We start from the raw sequence: 16,586 nt of genomic DNA, 5'->3' as shown, positions 1-16,586 counted from the left end.
CATTAAGCTAAATACTAGCTCTGTTCAGTTTTCTCACAGTTTTTGTTGGTTTTGCTTTTTTATATAATTCACAAAACCTGAGTATTTTCCCCTATGCTGGTGGCATACCTTTACAGATGCTTGATTCACAACTAAGACTGAGTCTACATAAACTGATGTTCACTTATCAAACAACAGTAGCCACTGAAGCTTTTCCATAACATCTCAAATTCAGTGGAGGAAAATGCACAATAGCGTAACGCAAAGTAATTGGAAACAAAACTGCTTCACAATAGAAATAAGAACAGGGGGAAAGGGGGCCAACGGGAAAATCATTACCAGTGTTTTGTTTTGGAGCTGGGAAGGAAATATGTTTAATGAAAATTCTGCACGATAAAGTTTCCATAACAGCAGACAAACATCTCCTGTCAATTTACAGTCAAACTCCTGAGAGCATCAAGGTCAATAATCACACAAAAAGCAACACTAAGAAATAACACCCATGCAAACAATGAAAACAAATTAACACATAAGACTCTTCAATCAAGCTGATAGAATTTGCCTTTATCTGTTCAGTTGAATGGTACTTATGACTTGACTTGAAATTGTGGGTTTAGTTTAACTACACAGCTTCTATAAAGAAGAGACTAAATCTAAAAAAAAACTACTGAAAACTTGGCACTTAACCACTGTCACAACTTTTTCAGAAGGCTACAAAGGACTTGAAAATGATCAAGAATGATTAATTACACTCACTCCTTTCCCCAAGAGCAAAAATAACTGCAGAATTTAGAAAGCTGAAATCCAAGACTGAGAACTATAGTATAGTATATACAAGGTATAAGTCACCAATGCTATTAGGCAGAGATTAAAGACAGGGAAAGTCACATACCAAATGAAATAAAAATCTAGGTTTTCAAACCTATTTATGGTAACCAACAGCCATATCATGAAGTGTGATAGTGAGCAGTTTAACTACATTAAAAATAATTCCTTAACTCCTTCCCCTGAATCTATGGAACATTCTTAAGCAGGGAAGTGTTAGGTGATAAAATTATATGCTTATTTAAATCAACCTAAGCCACTACCCAACATCATCACAGTTTTACCCTGCTCCTGACTTTACAGTACTTGAGGCTAAACTTCTGAAGCGCCTTTGGTTAGCTTTTTCAAGAGAACATAATTTGCCTTCCTCTATATTATGTTTTATGGTCACATTTAAGAGTGTATCAGTGAAACGAACCATCCCATTTGTAACATAATCCACCCCGCTATAGCTGAACATGTAATGATTTATTTCTTCCATTACCTGTTTCTGAAATGTAAGCAACAGGATCCCGCTTTAGAACTTTACCAAGTTTTGAAGGAGCTGGTTTTTTCTCAGATGTCTGCTTGGGTTTTTTTACTGGCTGTATCTCCTCTTCTGAATCTGCATTTTGACCACAACATAAATGTAGATTTTCTCCACATACATACAGGCTTTAAGTAACAGATGATGTAACATCAGTTAACATGTGTTCACATATATTCAACTAAGTGAGAAAAAGAGCACAGCTTTGTTTTTCACCCTCAGCTAATAGCCTAGCCATCATTTATTCCAGCATATAAACAAGAAAATGAAAATTTGGTCAGAACACCAGTCCAGACAGCAGTTTTTGTTTACATAACAAGAAATACTTCGGTACGTATTCCAAGAACTGCTATGCCTGTATAAAAACCTTTCCAAAAAGGAACGTAACTGTCAAGAGAACCACAGATTACTAAGAAAAACAAAACCACACACAAATGACTATAAAAGTCCAAAAATCATTAGCCTGATTGAATTTATATGGTATTGTATTATACTATACTGGTATACTTACACCACTGTGGATTATGTACCCCAAGATCCAAATGAGTAAGCAGGGCAAACTGAGGAAGCTGAGATAACTAACAAGTGGAAGAGAGGGCTACCCTGACAGCCTAGTTTCCCATGATAAACACTAATAAATATATTTTTTAAAAAAAGAAAAAGAAGAGAGGAGTTATGGTCAACTGACTCAAGTTTCATCCTATCCCCACCTTGTCTGTCTGCGTCGCCACCCTCCCTGCCAAAAGACAAGACAGATACACTTTTTCATCTTCAAAAACTTAGAGCACTAGTTCCTCTTTTCTTCTCCCCCTACTAAAGGGCTAGAATTTGCAAAATCTCCAGACAGTATCAACAGTTTAAAGGTAGCAGTCGAGTTACATATTACTTTTGCACTCTCAACTTTTAATGCAGCAAAATTTCTACTGCTGTTCCTCACTGCCATATAGGAACTTTTTACAGAACAGTTTAAGGTTTGTACACATTTTTCTTTACACAATAGCATTATTCTGACAGATGTTTGTGTGATCATTTTTCTTCTACAAGAGAAGCAATTCCCTACTGTTAAAACTGCTTCTAAAAATTCAAGCTGAAGTCTTCAGCAGGAGTCAAAAATCACAGAAACTCCTCCAATCTTTTCTACAGTTCCACAACAACTATTCAAGACTCGGAATCCAATCAAAGAGGGTTTAAGTGACATAACAGCTCAGAAAGATTAAACTAGAAATTCCAAGCTTTTAAATTAAACAAACTTCACAGGCAAGGGCTTGGTTGGAGGTTTTTTGTTTGGGGGTGGGGTGCTTTTTGTTTGTTTGGGGTTTTTAAAGGTATAAGTGCTATAAAATGGATCTCCTCTTATTATAATACTCCAAAGAATATTTTTAGAATGGGATGGCAGTACTTTGAAGTTATATTTTCTGTGTTCCATACTGTAAATTTAAAACTATGGGATGAACAAATACTAGATTTTTTTTAATAGAGAAAGACACATATGGAAACACAAGTTTGCTTTTTAAAACAAATCTCTTGGTTATGTTCACACAATGCAGAAGAACGTTGTATTATAGCGTATGATCAGCCTCCTGTACCCAGTACTGGATGTTACTTACCCCTAACAGAACTGGAAACCTAAAACTCCCCACAATTTATATATGTTTTCATAACAAAACAAGAAAAAAAACCAAAACAAAACAAACAAAAAACATCAAGTTCTGAAGTTTTGATAGAAATTGCTATCTGAACTTTTGTTTAAGTTATTTTGTTGAAAGTTACTTCCTACTGTATATTACACACATGGCACACGCTGCACTCTTATTAATCGAAAACAGCTATCCAGCAATAATTACTGTGACAAAATGTTTTTAACTGCATTTACAAAAAAACCCCATACACCACAAACCAACGACAGCTGTCTTTCTGATGCACCATTTACTTAATCCACCTTGAACCCTGATGCAAAGAAGCATTCAGAAAACAACCACGAACACTACCTGAATCGTAGATTATTCTTTTTTTCTTGTTTGTCCGCTTTCGTTTGGAATCATCTTCACTGGATGAATTATTTACCTAAGAGTAACAGTCCATTAATTCAACCAGTAAACAGGTCCTACCAGCTTTTACTCAGTTGCACATTCAACTTTGTAAGCTTCAAACAAATTGTAACAGAAATTATTTATTTCCCAATATTACATTTACAAAGTCCTGTGCTAACTCATGGGTGGGAATGGGAAAGGTGCAGGGCAGAAGAAATAGGAAGAAACTGCCGCAGTAAGTTAAACATGCTCCAAGCAAGCCATAGATGATTATGTTGAGAATAAATATTCAAGTTTAATGCCAATTAAAAGTAAATCAAACAGATTTTCAAGCATTTCCAACTTTTAATCCAAAAAAGAACCTGCATGATGACCAGAAATAGTGATCATACAGGCTAATAAATCACTTGTATGGAATCCAGCTTTCACTTTCGGTTTTGTTCTGGATGTGGCTTGGCTGTAACCACCAGAATTTGACACAACTTCAGAGTAAAAATATAGCCAATTGAAAAACGAAAAAACCCACACACAACAGCTGAAGCTAGATTGATTTTCTATTCAGCATCCTGGTTGCTTGCAGCTTCTCTCATTTGTTAAGCAGTGCAACTTTAAGAGACTGCACCACTGGTCACAGTTGACAAACGTGCTCCACCTAGGAGCAGCTAGTATTAAACTGTCTCAAGGTAATACATAAACTGAAAAAAAAAAAAGTGAATATATATAAGTTTTAAATATTTAGAAAAATCACAAGCTGCACAGATAGGAAGCTTCCTGGGCCTACCAAACTACCAACTATGCTTATTTTGTAGCCATGGGCAGCTGTAAATGCTGCTAAAAATACATTTCTAGTTAAACATAACTACAAATTTTATAATCTACATTCAATTCTAATCTTAAACCTGTTAAATCCTTCATATAATTTGAGAATTGCAGAGTAGAAATAATAGGTCACACAAGATTAACAATTATGTCTTTCAGTTCCACTGAATGATACTTTATTTTCACATTGAAACAACAAAATTATACAGCCAAAATATTTAAGTAACATTTTTCTTCTTGATTGTGATGCTTCACTTTAGACATTCCACCCTATTAGAAATCCTTCCATTCTGCAAGTGATTTTAAAGCTCTTTAGCCACTCCTTTCTTTTTTATACGGTTCAGATGACTAACATGCAAAGTACTCTGAGACTAGAACCCTATCTAATTTTAACCTGTCATTTGTAAAAATTTGGTCTTTGCAATGGGTCTACATAAGTGATCCTGTCCAAAAAAAGACAGTGTTAATGTTTCCCCCACAGGTGTTAAAACACCTGGTTAAAAAACTGGTCAGAGGGCACCTGCAACACAGACTTTACCTTACTTTAAAGCATGACATCTTTATGATATGCCTACATCTACTGAATATAGCCCTCAATCTTAATTAAATGAAAAGTTAGATAAGCAGAGCTACTTAAGAGAGTTGTGGGCTACAGCTAAAATAACTTCAAATACATCAGACTGTTCCCACATTAGCGCCTAACCATAACAACTTCTACCTACCTCTGATTTGCCCTACAACCCAAGTATTTTTAATAACAGTAATTTTCTTCACCACCTATAAAGTTTTGCTGCTAGAAGTTAATATTAAGTGGTAGTTTCCTCCCATGCCTGTAGAAACAACTGTCATATAGTGCTCCTCATACACTCAAAAAACAGTCTATGACTTCAAAGAATCTTAAATACACAAACAATCCTATATCGGAGAAACCAAGCATTTCAGATATAAAACAAAACTAACCTTAGACTCTTTTTCCCTTTTCTTCCCACTGGAAGGTCCTTCACCATTTTTAATTTTTTCACTCTTTTTCAGAGTCTCACATTCTTGTCGCCTTCCAGGAGGTACAACGCCAAAGAATTTCCGGATATCCTAGTAAAAGGGAAAGCAGATTTACAATTTTTTGGACTGAGATAGCTCTTAGAAGTTTCACGCTACAAAACACCAATGCACTTAAGTTACTTTCTTAACAGCTCCATTATAGTATTTCTTGATATTGACATTTTGTTTACAATTAAGAAAACAAAGCCCAGCTAGCTAAACATAGCTGCTCAGACACCACACCATCTTTCTCTTGTCTTTGAATCATGAAAACAAAGGTTTTCTCCCTCAGCTGGACATCTTCACCAACACGTGCTTGAAAACAAACTTCCACTAACTATGAAATACGACTTAACACAGATACATAACTAGAATTCTTTTTTTTTCCAATTAATCATCACAAATCTAACCCAAAATATTTTTATAGTTAAAACTATCAACTCAGCTATGAGGTAGGGTCCAATGTAAAAAGACAGAAAAACACCAGGAACTAGACACAGTCATGCAGCAGGACATATTGTATCCTCGCCCTGCTTCTAAGTTTAAGACAGTAACTCTCATCTCACTAAAAAAGTTAACCAGCAAAAAACCAGATTAAAATTTAAACAAAGAGAAAGAATATAATACAAAGAGCTCTAAAAGATCTATTCTGTAAACTTATTTTATTATAAAACTACAGTACAACCACAAAAAGCTTTCTAAATACATAAAATCAGCAGCTGAAACTTCAATTTTTTTTAAAAAAAAGCACTACCATATATAGAAAACCAAAACCTAACTTCTGTTGAAAAAAAGCTAGTATTACAGTTTTATTAAAGACATCCAAAAAAACATGTACCTGCTCGATATCACTACCTCCAGGGGTAGCAGCCATTTTAGAGAAAGTTATTCCATGTGGCCTAAATATATATGAGGTACAGGGTGTGGCCCAGGGCTACATTCTACCCAGCTGATAGCTATTCCCCATCACAGGGTTAATCTGTGTAGTTTCTGATTACTACAGGGACCTACAAGCAAAGCAGTAAATTTTTAAGAAATCTCCATAAAACTCCGATGGACAAGAAGGGGTGGTTCAGGCTCCTTTTCTCTCACCCATCAGGTCCCTGGAGGTTTTGATTTAGGTTATCAGAGCCTGTAAGACCTAAAATCAATGGAATATGTAATTTGCAAGCAAATCCGGCATGTATAGATTAATTTAGTATACTTAGCTTAAACCAATTTTCAAGAATCAGAACGGTTATTTCCTGTAAAAATCTAGACTTGTTTTACCTGCATATATAATACGGATTCAGCAAACACACAATGGGAGACTGGCAAGCTTTCTTCCTCAATGAGACTTCACCCATTTCCATCTCTGGAATTTACACCTTGAGGCATAATTTTTCAACACTTTGCTATTTTACATGTACTCCTACAATATAAATGCAGTACTATAAAAGCTCTGAAAATCTCACTGCAGATAGCTAACAGGTTTGAAGAAAGCATCTATTTAAAGTGTCAAAGCAGATTAGTGGACTTGATCACTCAATCGTTGTTACTTCTTTTTAGGCTTAAGTTAATGTAGGCAACAAAAATTGATTAATAAGTCTTTTATGTAGTAAAATAAATGCTTACTACAACACTGCAAAATAAAGTGGCTTTGAAGTTTTGTTTTCATTTTTATAGTTGTTAATTTTAAGCTTAAAAATTTGGAGAATAATTAATTTTAGATCAGTAGTTAATGTTCTATTCATTCTAGCATTTTAACTGAAAACTGTTAACTAGAAAGTGAGGTCTCTGCAAACACCATATGCAATAATATATTTTTTTAACAGATTTACACAAGGCAATATCATCATATCTTGGTTTATGAAATGCAGGCTTAGTAAAGAAAACATATGAAATTGACCTGTCTCCCCCAGCTTCTTCCACTACTTTAATATCACAGTTCCTGAACTGCTAAGGCCCAAATTATAACATGTGAAGTATTATTTTCTGCCTTATCAGTTGTCATGATACCAAGTCAGCTCTTCATAAATACCTTTAATGCACAAAATGAATGCCATAGCTATAAACCCTGCTATGATTAACATGATATAAAGAGGACCTAAACTGCCACTTTAAACTTTTAAAAAACAGCATCTAATCCGGGTCAATTTTACAAGCCATCTTCCCCCAAATTACTTCATAAATACTTAAAATAAATGAGTGACAGCCAACTGCTACTATCTTTATAATGCAGGTAGTATTTCATTAGATTAACAGGTCACATGGGAATAAACTTTTTGGTTGGTTGGTTTTTATTCAAGGCAGCATCTTCTACCCATTTATGCACTATCCATAAAAATACTTTTTCTTTGAAAATACTGTGGTGATACAGCAACTAGATACTCCAACGTTGCCTCCCTATGTTAACACAACTCATTCTATCCTCTTGTTGCAAACTGCAATTCAGTCCTCAAAAAATGGCAGCTTTTTCCTTTTCTTCTGCTGTTACATGCTTGTGTTAAGGAATTTTTCAGAAAATATTGTGAATGTCAGAGCACACAAGCCACCTAGAGGTTTCTGAATAAAAGTTTGTATTAGGGTAGTAAATTTTAATTTCCCATTGAGCCATCTACTTCTAAGTGACTAAACTATACAGCCGTAAGCTACAGAGGAAAATTGACAACTATGTACAATCTCCTTTAATCTTCAGAGTTATAAATCCTCCAATCTTCTTCAGCTATCCTGCTATTCAGAAGAAAAGGTAACCTTGTTAGCCACTGCTGGACTGTAACAGATGGTGAATTCAGAATTGCTTGGGAAAAAAGTACGCCACAATGCAACAATAAAATTATCTTTCAGTGAAGCTTTTACCAAGAACAAGACAGATTTTTTTTGTGCCATTTATTAAGAGATGTCAGATAAATCCTTAATTCATTGCATAACTAATTGCAGAAATGAAGCAATGTAAGTACCTATCAGACTGATTCCCATTCAAGTCTGAAGACTATTTATAAAGTATTATATAAGCTTAGATCCCAGATAGGATGACTTGCCTCTATTCTGGGTTTATCTGTTTAACATACTCTGACTGACCACATTATCGGTATATAATGCCTTCCATATATATGAGTTCACCAGGTGGAAAAACTGCGTATGTTTAGCTTTTATCTGTGCTCATTCAAATGAGGACAGGCACTGGCAAGCTTCCTTCCAGGAAGCACATTCCCCCAAAAACCACAGGAGTCACCAGCCCTGTGTATCCTGGAGATACACTCACCAGGCTGGCTGTCCCAGGTGGTCAGTCTCCTTACCCAGAAGGCTCAAACAATAGAGGTAAGGCTGTCTTAGTTTAGCTCCACATGGGTGCCTGAGCAGCAGCAAGAACACATGTAACTTTGAGCAGTTCCACCCAAGTAAGAGGTGGAACTAAGTAAGAATTTCCAATTACTCTCACTAAATTAGGGGGGTAATAGATGTATGGCATCTGAACAGCCTAAAAAGCTGTGTTCAGGTGCAGTGCACTGGTTTCTGCTGAGCTGCCTTAGGAATTGTATGATCTCAGTAATGGCTGTGCCATCTAGTTCTTGCCAGTTTTGACTACTGCTTCAAATCTTCCACGTTAAGCAGTAATAGAAGACCATAGCAATTAATCATGTCACATGGCATGTTTTCTCTTGAAACATTTCTGTCTGTTTTACTGAGGGGAGTAATACAAACTGAAACCTGTTTGTTAGGTAGGACAAAGGGGTTTCTTAAAAGCGTTTGTCATGGTGACTTTGAAGACATTAGTAAACACACAGCTCAAAAATGTCAGTTAAATGTCAGTAAATGACAAATGTCAGTAAAAATCACTCCATACTAGTTTTTTCCTCCATTTCAAAAGCATCCTGAACCAAAGACTAACTACTCCAACACTCTGATGAAGAATCACCTCAACCTAACCATAACAGGCACAGTGGTTTTAGAAGACTAATGTCCGGTAAGGCAGAATATTTTTCAAAATACTATCATATCATTCAGTTTGCACCTCAAAATACAATACAAGATAGAAAACTGAATTTCACCAACCTAGCTCAATGACTGCACTATAAAGTTATGCACCTTATTTCTAGGTATTCTCAAGTGTGTCCATGAGGGCCTCCTTGCATCAAAAGAATCGTATTTATTTAGTCTGCCTATTTCAGTGCAAGTTTTGTGCAAACATCAGCTCTGACATCTTGTGTGTCCAGAAAAACTGCACTAACCAAACTCAAATTTAGGGTATCACTTCAGTGAAACCAGTAATAGTCGTTTGGATAACCACAGTACAGGTATCAGACAGTATTTTTCAAGTAGTATCACAGTTCAAAGTACACATCAACTGCTGCTACAGCTCCAGCCATTTGAGTGTCTGTCTCAGCTACAGGCAACTCAAGTAGCCCCTACTCTCAGTCATTCATTCCTCAGTTGTACCAGTATAGCTCTCTGCTTGGGAACTAGGTCAGGCCACTAATCTAGGTAAAAAAATTAATCCCTTCTAGGACAAATTAGTTCACTGTGTAACTCTATACATATCCGCAGCTGAGATGCTGCTGCAGAACTAACCCAACAGGAGCTACTTATGTCTGGCACTACGTGAAAAAAAAGTCTGAAAGGGTATGATATTAACACCCAAGAAGCTTGTGCTGTCACTGCATACACGGAACAGGCTACACTGTTACTAGCATCACTATTTTTGCCTCTGTCTCGGCAGCTGCAGCAGTGATGGTTGTACAGCGTTTCCCTTCAGCACTGAAAAGGGAATTGGCTGAGGCAACTCATTCTCTCCTCAGAAAGATGGTTGTCTTCCTTCTTCTAGGAAAGTGCCTGACACTGCGTGATGCACAATGTTCAGAAGACTACAGAGAGGGAGAAAGCCTTTGTCCCAGGAAGGTGGGAAATGAGGAAGCAAGTCTTCCAGTAAGATCAGTTTTCTAAAGAGGTGATGGCAGGGGAATAAGAGAGGCTGACTTGTCCTTGTACATAAATGTGAAGTCATCCACCACTCCTAACAAATTATGACAGTATCACGGTGTAATAGCATCAGCATTCTTAGTGCTGGCAGACCTCTGTCAGTGCTGTGAAAGACTCAGACTGTATTGCCCATCATTGCTGAGCATCAGGTGTAAAACATGAACAAGGTCAAACCCAGGGAGAGTCCAAAACCAAAGTTGAACCTAACTGGCTTTGAACTGCATTTGTAGTTAAGCCAGTAAAACATCTGCAGAAGTAACAGAAACTCCACCCGAGTAGGAGCAAACTGATCTGAGCCAGAGATGGCACAGGGGTTACCATCTCATAACGGCTGCGAAAGTGAGCAGCACTTTGGAAACCGCACACACAAACACATACCTATTTACACTTACGAACCCTTTACAACCTAATGAGGGTTACATCCTTCTTTAATTATAAACAGGTGTCTACTTATAGACTTTTAAAGTTCTTTTTTCCCTCCTTGAGTTGTTTTCCTGCAAACATTGCACACCGCACAAGTCGGCAGCAGAAACGCCCTCGTGGATGCTGCTACTGCAATTAAGGGAAGAGTTAACACTTCAGCAGTCTGGGTTCAGAGAGGTTAGCTCGTCTGACCTTCCCCCCTGCACCACCACCACCACCACCACCCCCCCCCAAGCCCACGGCCTGCGTCTAATTCAGCACCCGGTTTCGGCGGGGGGGAGCTGGCGAGGCTCAGACGCTTCCCCCTCGGGCACAGGCACGACCGCGGGCCCCCCTCGGCCAGGGGCCTGCCCGCCTGGCACGCCGGGCCGCGGCTCCTCAGGGCGGGAGCGGCGGGAAGGGCGCGGGCGCGCGGCAGGGCGGACGGGCGGCCCTCCACGCGGCCTCTGCCGCTCCCGCCCGGGCGGGCCTCTGCCGCTCCGCCGCAGCGCGGGACCCCCGCACCCACGGCCGCCCCCAGGGGAGAGGGCGCCGGCTCGGCCCTGCCGCGCCGGGCTCCGGCGGCCGCGGGGCTGCAGCCAGGCGCCGGGGAAGCCACCCATCGGGCCCCGCCGCTCGGCGGGACACCGCGCGGCGCTCCCCGCCCTCCCCGCCCGAGGGTGAACGGCGGTGCTCACCATGCTGCCAGCGGCGGTGTATCTCGCTAGCGCGGCGCCCGCGGCCCCATGCCTCCCGCCTTCGCGCCAACTCCCGCAGCCCGGCGCGCGGCGCTGCCGTCACAGCCGCGACGGGCGGGGCGGTGGCGGGGGCCGTCCTGGGCCCGGCCGCCGGGGTGGGGTGGGGTGGGCACCCCCGCCCGGCTTTGCCCGTGTGTTCGCTTTTGCTTCCCGTGCGGGCCGCTGCGGCGGGTCCCCGGGCCGCGCGGGTTTAACGGCCCCGCTGAGCCTGGGCGGGAGGCCTGGGCAGCGGCGGCGAGCCCTGGCCTGTTAGTAACGGGAGGGGGTATGGCAGCGCGCAGCAAAATGGTGGGCTCCTGGCTGGTGTAGCTCCGCGAGGAGCGGTTGTGCCCTCGGTCAGCAGGCGGGGCGAGCTGACGGGCTGGGCTGTGTTAACAGGCGAGCGAAGAGCGCCCGGCCTGTGGGCCGTGTCCCGGGTGTTACCGCACGGGGGCACGTGAAGCGCCCTAGGCCGCGGGCAGCTGGCAGCGCCGCCGCGCAGTCACCGCGGGTGGGGTCTGCACCGGCGCAGCACATAGAACCATCTCCCAGTAACAAACTGGCGCTGGTCCCTTTTCTGGCTGGATAGGAAGCTTCAGGCTTTAATTCCTCCGTGGTACTGCCTGCCGTGTATTAAAGCTCAGGAGAGCTCGGCGCCTATGTTTGCAGGCCCCTAGAGAAACTGGGAAGTTAAGCTCTGTTTTCACCCGCTTATTGATAACTTCTAATCAGTTGCTAATGAAATCTTGTATGTTTTCTTCAAAATTTTTTCCTCTTCTTGCTGAACGCTGGGAGGGAATAAACTTGGGCAAACCAAATAAAAACGGTTCCTTTCTCATTAGTGACTTCGATGTTTAGATTCTGTCAGCCTACTGAGCCGCTCGTTATTCCTAGTCTTGGAGAAGAATGGGGAGGCCAGACAGGATTTGTGATGTTAAAAATACTGCCACTGATTTAGAAAACCCCTCATTAAAAAAAAACAAAAATCAAAGAGCACAAGTTCAATTTGTACTTGTCTCATAGTGTAGTTTCCAGTGCTATCGTTTGTATACTTTCTGTAGTCACTTAATTTTCTTTCTTTTTTTTTTTTTTTTTTTTAAGAACATGAGACTGTCTACCTGGTAGCATGGTCAAACTCCGGCAAAGACAATTAAAAAAAGATAAAAGTCAGATCCTTTTGTCCGATCTCAGAAAACGTGAATGTTAATGATACCTATTACCATTCCTGTTTAATTCTTCAAATTAGACCTTAAGTAATTGTAAGACCCTGTTTAAATAGAAATTGCTGCTGTTCTTTTATGAATGCACATGGTCAGGTGGACTCTGGTATTTTTAACATTAGCATAGCTTGTAAATTTGGATTTCTGCATAGGAAACACCTGATGAGCAAGCGAGTGAACATAGACCCACAGCACAGGCTGTGCCTTTCGGCCTTTTTTTGCAAGTTACTCCATGTGCACTCAATTAAACGGCTATGCAAACAAAACTGGTATCACTTCAGAAAAACTTCTCCAGCTATGTGTTTGTCTTTACGTATTTCTCATTATGTAATTTTTAAAGCTGTGGATATTCCTGATACCAGAACTGAAGAGTAGTTAAAATGGCTGACATTTGTAAGAGCCAGACAAACTGTTTAAATAATGCTGAAGGAATTATTGCATGTGGTTATCTCTATTTGTAGTTGATAAAGCTGCCTAGAGTAACATCCAGCAGAGCAGTATCTGCCTGTGGGCTTGTGACATGTTCATGTTTCTTGGAAGGCAAGAGTTTAACCCTTTATGAAGAGATCAGACAATACCTGGAATGACTGCAATTCACTCCTGGGTACGGTGGGGAGGCAGGATACCTCTGATTCTACATGCACAGCTATGAAAACAATGAAAGTGGGAAAAACCTTGCCCTGCCACAGGAAACAAAACTGAGTATGCTCACTGTATTATGATGGGCTTTGCAAGATAAAATGAAGGCAATATCCCTTTTGAGTCTCTAATTGATCAGGGGTCATGTTTTAAAGGCATATTGCCCAGCTGAAAGTACAAATTTTAAAAAAAAAAGTACAGCTGAAGTAATCAATATCACCACTCTATTTACAACTGAGAAAAATATTTTAAAAACTAGACTTGTTTTCAGCCTTTCTGAAAATCACAGGCTATTTGGCTTTTTATGTTGTTTTTTTCCAAAATAAATGAAAAAAAAAGAGATATTAACTCTTGAGCTTGAGGTTTTTTTCTCTGTTGAACAAAACTAGTCCTACTGTTATTCTTAGTGTAGGCTTTGTCTTGCTTGTTGAGAGAGGAGGTTGTTTATAAGAAAAATATATTTTCTTATATTGAGAAATAAAAATTTCTTTTTGCTAATATTTTCGTGTTTATTTTATTTTCAAATTTTTGTATATCAATATGTTGATACAATTTTGGAATTGAAATCAACTTTTATTGCAACATTTGAAGCAATGTTTTATTTCCTGTTCTACAAAATTTGTATTTTGAGTTGTTTGGAACCTCACTGAAGTATAAGGCAGATTCTTGTAACTTAACACTGAGATACTTTTGAAGTCCATAAGGCAGTGTTTCTCACTGTTTAAGGACAATACACTTGAATCACTTAAGAAATAATAGAACAGAGATGTTCTGAGCTTCATATGTGTCCAAAAGACCCAAAGATTAGGAATTGCCCTAACAAAATACAGTATGGTAATGCTGAGATTATTAGGAAAACACAACAAAAATGTGTTTCCTGAAATTGAAATCTTAAATTCTGTATTTTCTTATAGGATTAATAGGCATTAAATTACTCATTTACTAGACAGTAAGGTCTATTTTGGAGGAATCCTGTAGGGAATATTTTTCTTACTGGAGTCTCTAGTAAAGAAAATCAAATTTCTCTCATTGTAGAAAACAGGAATTAGCATTTTGTTGCAGACCAAAATTCCAAAAATTCTTTGTAAATCTGTGGTCTAGTTTCTATTTACATTAGGCTTTCTATTGTATCCATCACAATTATGTGTCTTTAGAAAAGACTTGATCCCATCTCAAACAGTTTTTGCTGTATAAGGTAAGTGTATACAGTAAATATAAGTGATTTGCACCACACTGTTGAGGGCAGTTACATAAGTTGTGCTTTTTCAAGCACCTGGCACTAGCAGATGTGAGCAGCTGATGTTAATGTAAACATTACACTTCTTCAAAGTGAACTTTGGCTTTAGGTCTTTTCTCTCTCCTCATTTGCATATCTAGGCAGAACAAACGTGTCTTAACTCAGATACTCAGCCTAAAATTGTGTAGATACAAAACTATACTCCTTTCGGTGTTCTGCATTTCTGCAGATCAAAGGCCAGTTTTTCAAGCCAAGCCCTGCAACAAGGAGGATACATATTCAGTGGTCAAGTGAAAAGTTGTTTTCATAATTTGCATCACTTGCCTTGGCAGAGGCAAAGATAGAAGAGGAAATTTGATAGCTAAGAATTGAACTGAATAATCATTAAGCTTCCCAAATACTGTAACATTAATGGCAGGTGCCCTGGAGGTTTCAACCTCTCCCAGCCTCGATTCATTCTGAAACTCATTAAGTGCATGGCAGGAGGCAGGAGATGCCGCTGTGCAGCATCACACTGACATCCACATACAGCATCAAGGTTGGAGCCTGTACTGACTCTGCCGCTTGAGCTAGTGGAACAATTAATTCCTTCTTCTTCCCTTCCCGTTGCACCCTCTTCTCAGCAGCTCCCAATCACATTTTACTAGTCTGTGCTAATTGTTTTCCAGATTGACAGGCACAGTGTTTCCCCAACTCTTGGCTCAGCTAACGGAAACATCCTTCCAAATTCAAGTCACTATATGACTCTCTTTGGTTAAATTGCTCTTTATCAAGTAACATTATAGCCCAAACAGTTAAATGTGACAAAGCAGTAAGAAACTGGATTCAGAGGCTTGAAATAATTTCAGATCTTGATTCTAGTATGCTCCCAGTCACATCAATAATAAGGAAAGACATACAGTTCACAACTTTGTCCAGATCAAGCATCTGGGAGCACAAATCTCTGCTGCACCTTTCACATCTCGTGCAGATGCAACACATTGTCTGCAACAGGGTGCCAGTGGCACTAACGCTGCTGTAGTTAGTGATGAGAAGCCTGTTGTCTTTACCTTGCCAATACATTGCCATGGTATTACAGAGTGGGTGTTTTGAACGCAAGCATCTGGTAATCATGGTAACTAACTGCTTTAGAAATATAGTGGCATCCATAATGATTTGTATTTGGGTTTTCTTTCATAAAGTATGATGCATAAAATCAAAGCTTTTAAATGTTGAAATGGAAGGATTATGTTCATGCAATAACTATCCAAATTAGCATTTTAAAATGCTATTCCATAGAATAAAAAAGGAACATGTCAGTATATACTGTAGACCAACTTGGTACAGTCCCTATCTCTTCATCTCCTTCCCAAGCTTCTTTGGTAGCATCTTGGCTGAGAAGCGTGGGGCAGTTACTTGAGGTAGCGGAGGAAATGCTGGGTTTGTTAGGTGGGAGGGACTCACGTTAGATGTTGTGGCTACCCCACCAGCAGGGAATTGCTGTGCAGAAGGTATCAGTGGGAGCGTTCTTCTTCATCTATGGTGAAACTTTCTTGTAAAGGTGCTGCAGAGAAACACAAACATGCACTGAGGTTTTGTTGTTTATCATAAAAACAAACAAAGAAAATGACTGCTATATTCTATTGATTAATCAGCTTTATTGTTAAACTAAAGGTACGTCTCAATGGCATTATGCAATGCTGAAAGCATGCTCTCAGAGGTAGCAGGAGCAGTAAAGTGGCAGTAGCCCAGCAGTCCACCTGGACTTTCATGCCCTACACGCCAGCAGGGCTAATTCATCCAAGCAGAGTCCTGTACTTAGGTAGTAAGTTGTTCCCGTGTTCAGATTTCAGTGTGTATCTTTCTTGCATGTAAAGTTACTTCACACTGCTATCTTGTTCCACAAATCTCTTCAGCAACTGCGGTCTGTGTGTGGATACACTTTATATTACTGTACCTCAACACAAGCAAAAATGGCAGGTGTCAGTCTTACTGTACTGAATAAATTGACTATCTCAACACATGTAGTTTTGCCATAATTTGAAATATTTTAACAGATGAAATTATATTGCATAACTGCTACGATGTTCGCTGTACAGATGCCCCAGCTGTGTATACCAATATTGTTAAATTAATCAGTGCTGAAATAGCGTCTTGTGGGGCTAATTATCTTTGCTAATTGTGGTTATTTGAAGA

General features: G+C 39.7%; 1 protein-coding gene across 1 annotated transcript in view; it reads right to left on the bottom strand.

Annotated features, from left to right (window-relative positions):
* Positions 1 to 11,397, bottom strand: part of RFC1 (replication factor C subunit 1) — a 42,584-nt gene extending 31,187 nt beyond the window's left edge. Inside the window, exons 1-4 of the mRNA XM_040587306.1 lie at positions 11,277 to 11,397; positions 5,140 to 5,268; positions 3,319 to 3,394; positions 1,289 to 1,408 (exon numbers count right to left, since the gene is read on the bottom strand). Of these exons, the coding sequence (XP_040443240.1) occupies positions 1,289 to 1,408; positions 3,319 to 3,394; positions 5,140 to 5,268; positions 11,277 to 11,279 (328 nt within the window). The 5' untranslated portion in view covers positions 11,280 to 11,397. The remainder of the gene's footprint in view (positions 1 to 1,288; positions 1,409 to 3,318; positions 3,395 to 5,139; positions 5,269 to 11,276) is intronic.
* Positions 11,398 to 16,586: the final 5,189 nt, after the last annotated feature.

Source organism: Falco naumanni, chromosome 1, assembly GCF_017639655.2.
Source record: "Falco naumanni isolate bFalNau1 chromosome 1, bFalNau1.pat, whole genome shotgun sequence".
Lineage (NCBI taxonomy): Eukaryota > Metazoa > Chordata > Aves > Falconiformes > Falconidae > Falco > Falco naumanni.
This window is presented reverse-complemented; position numbering and strand designations above follow the sequence as displayed.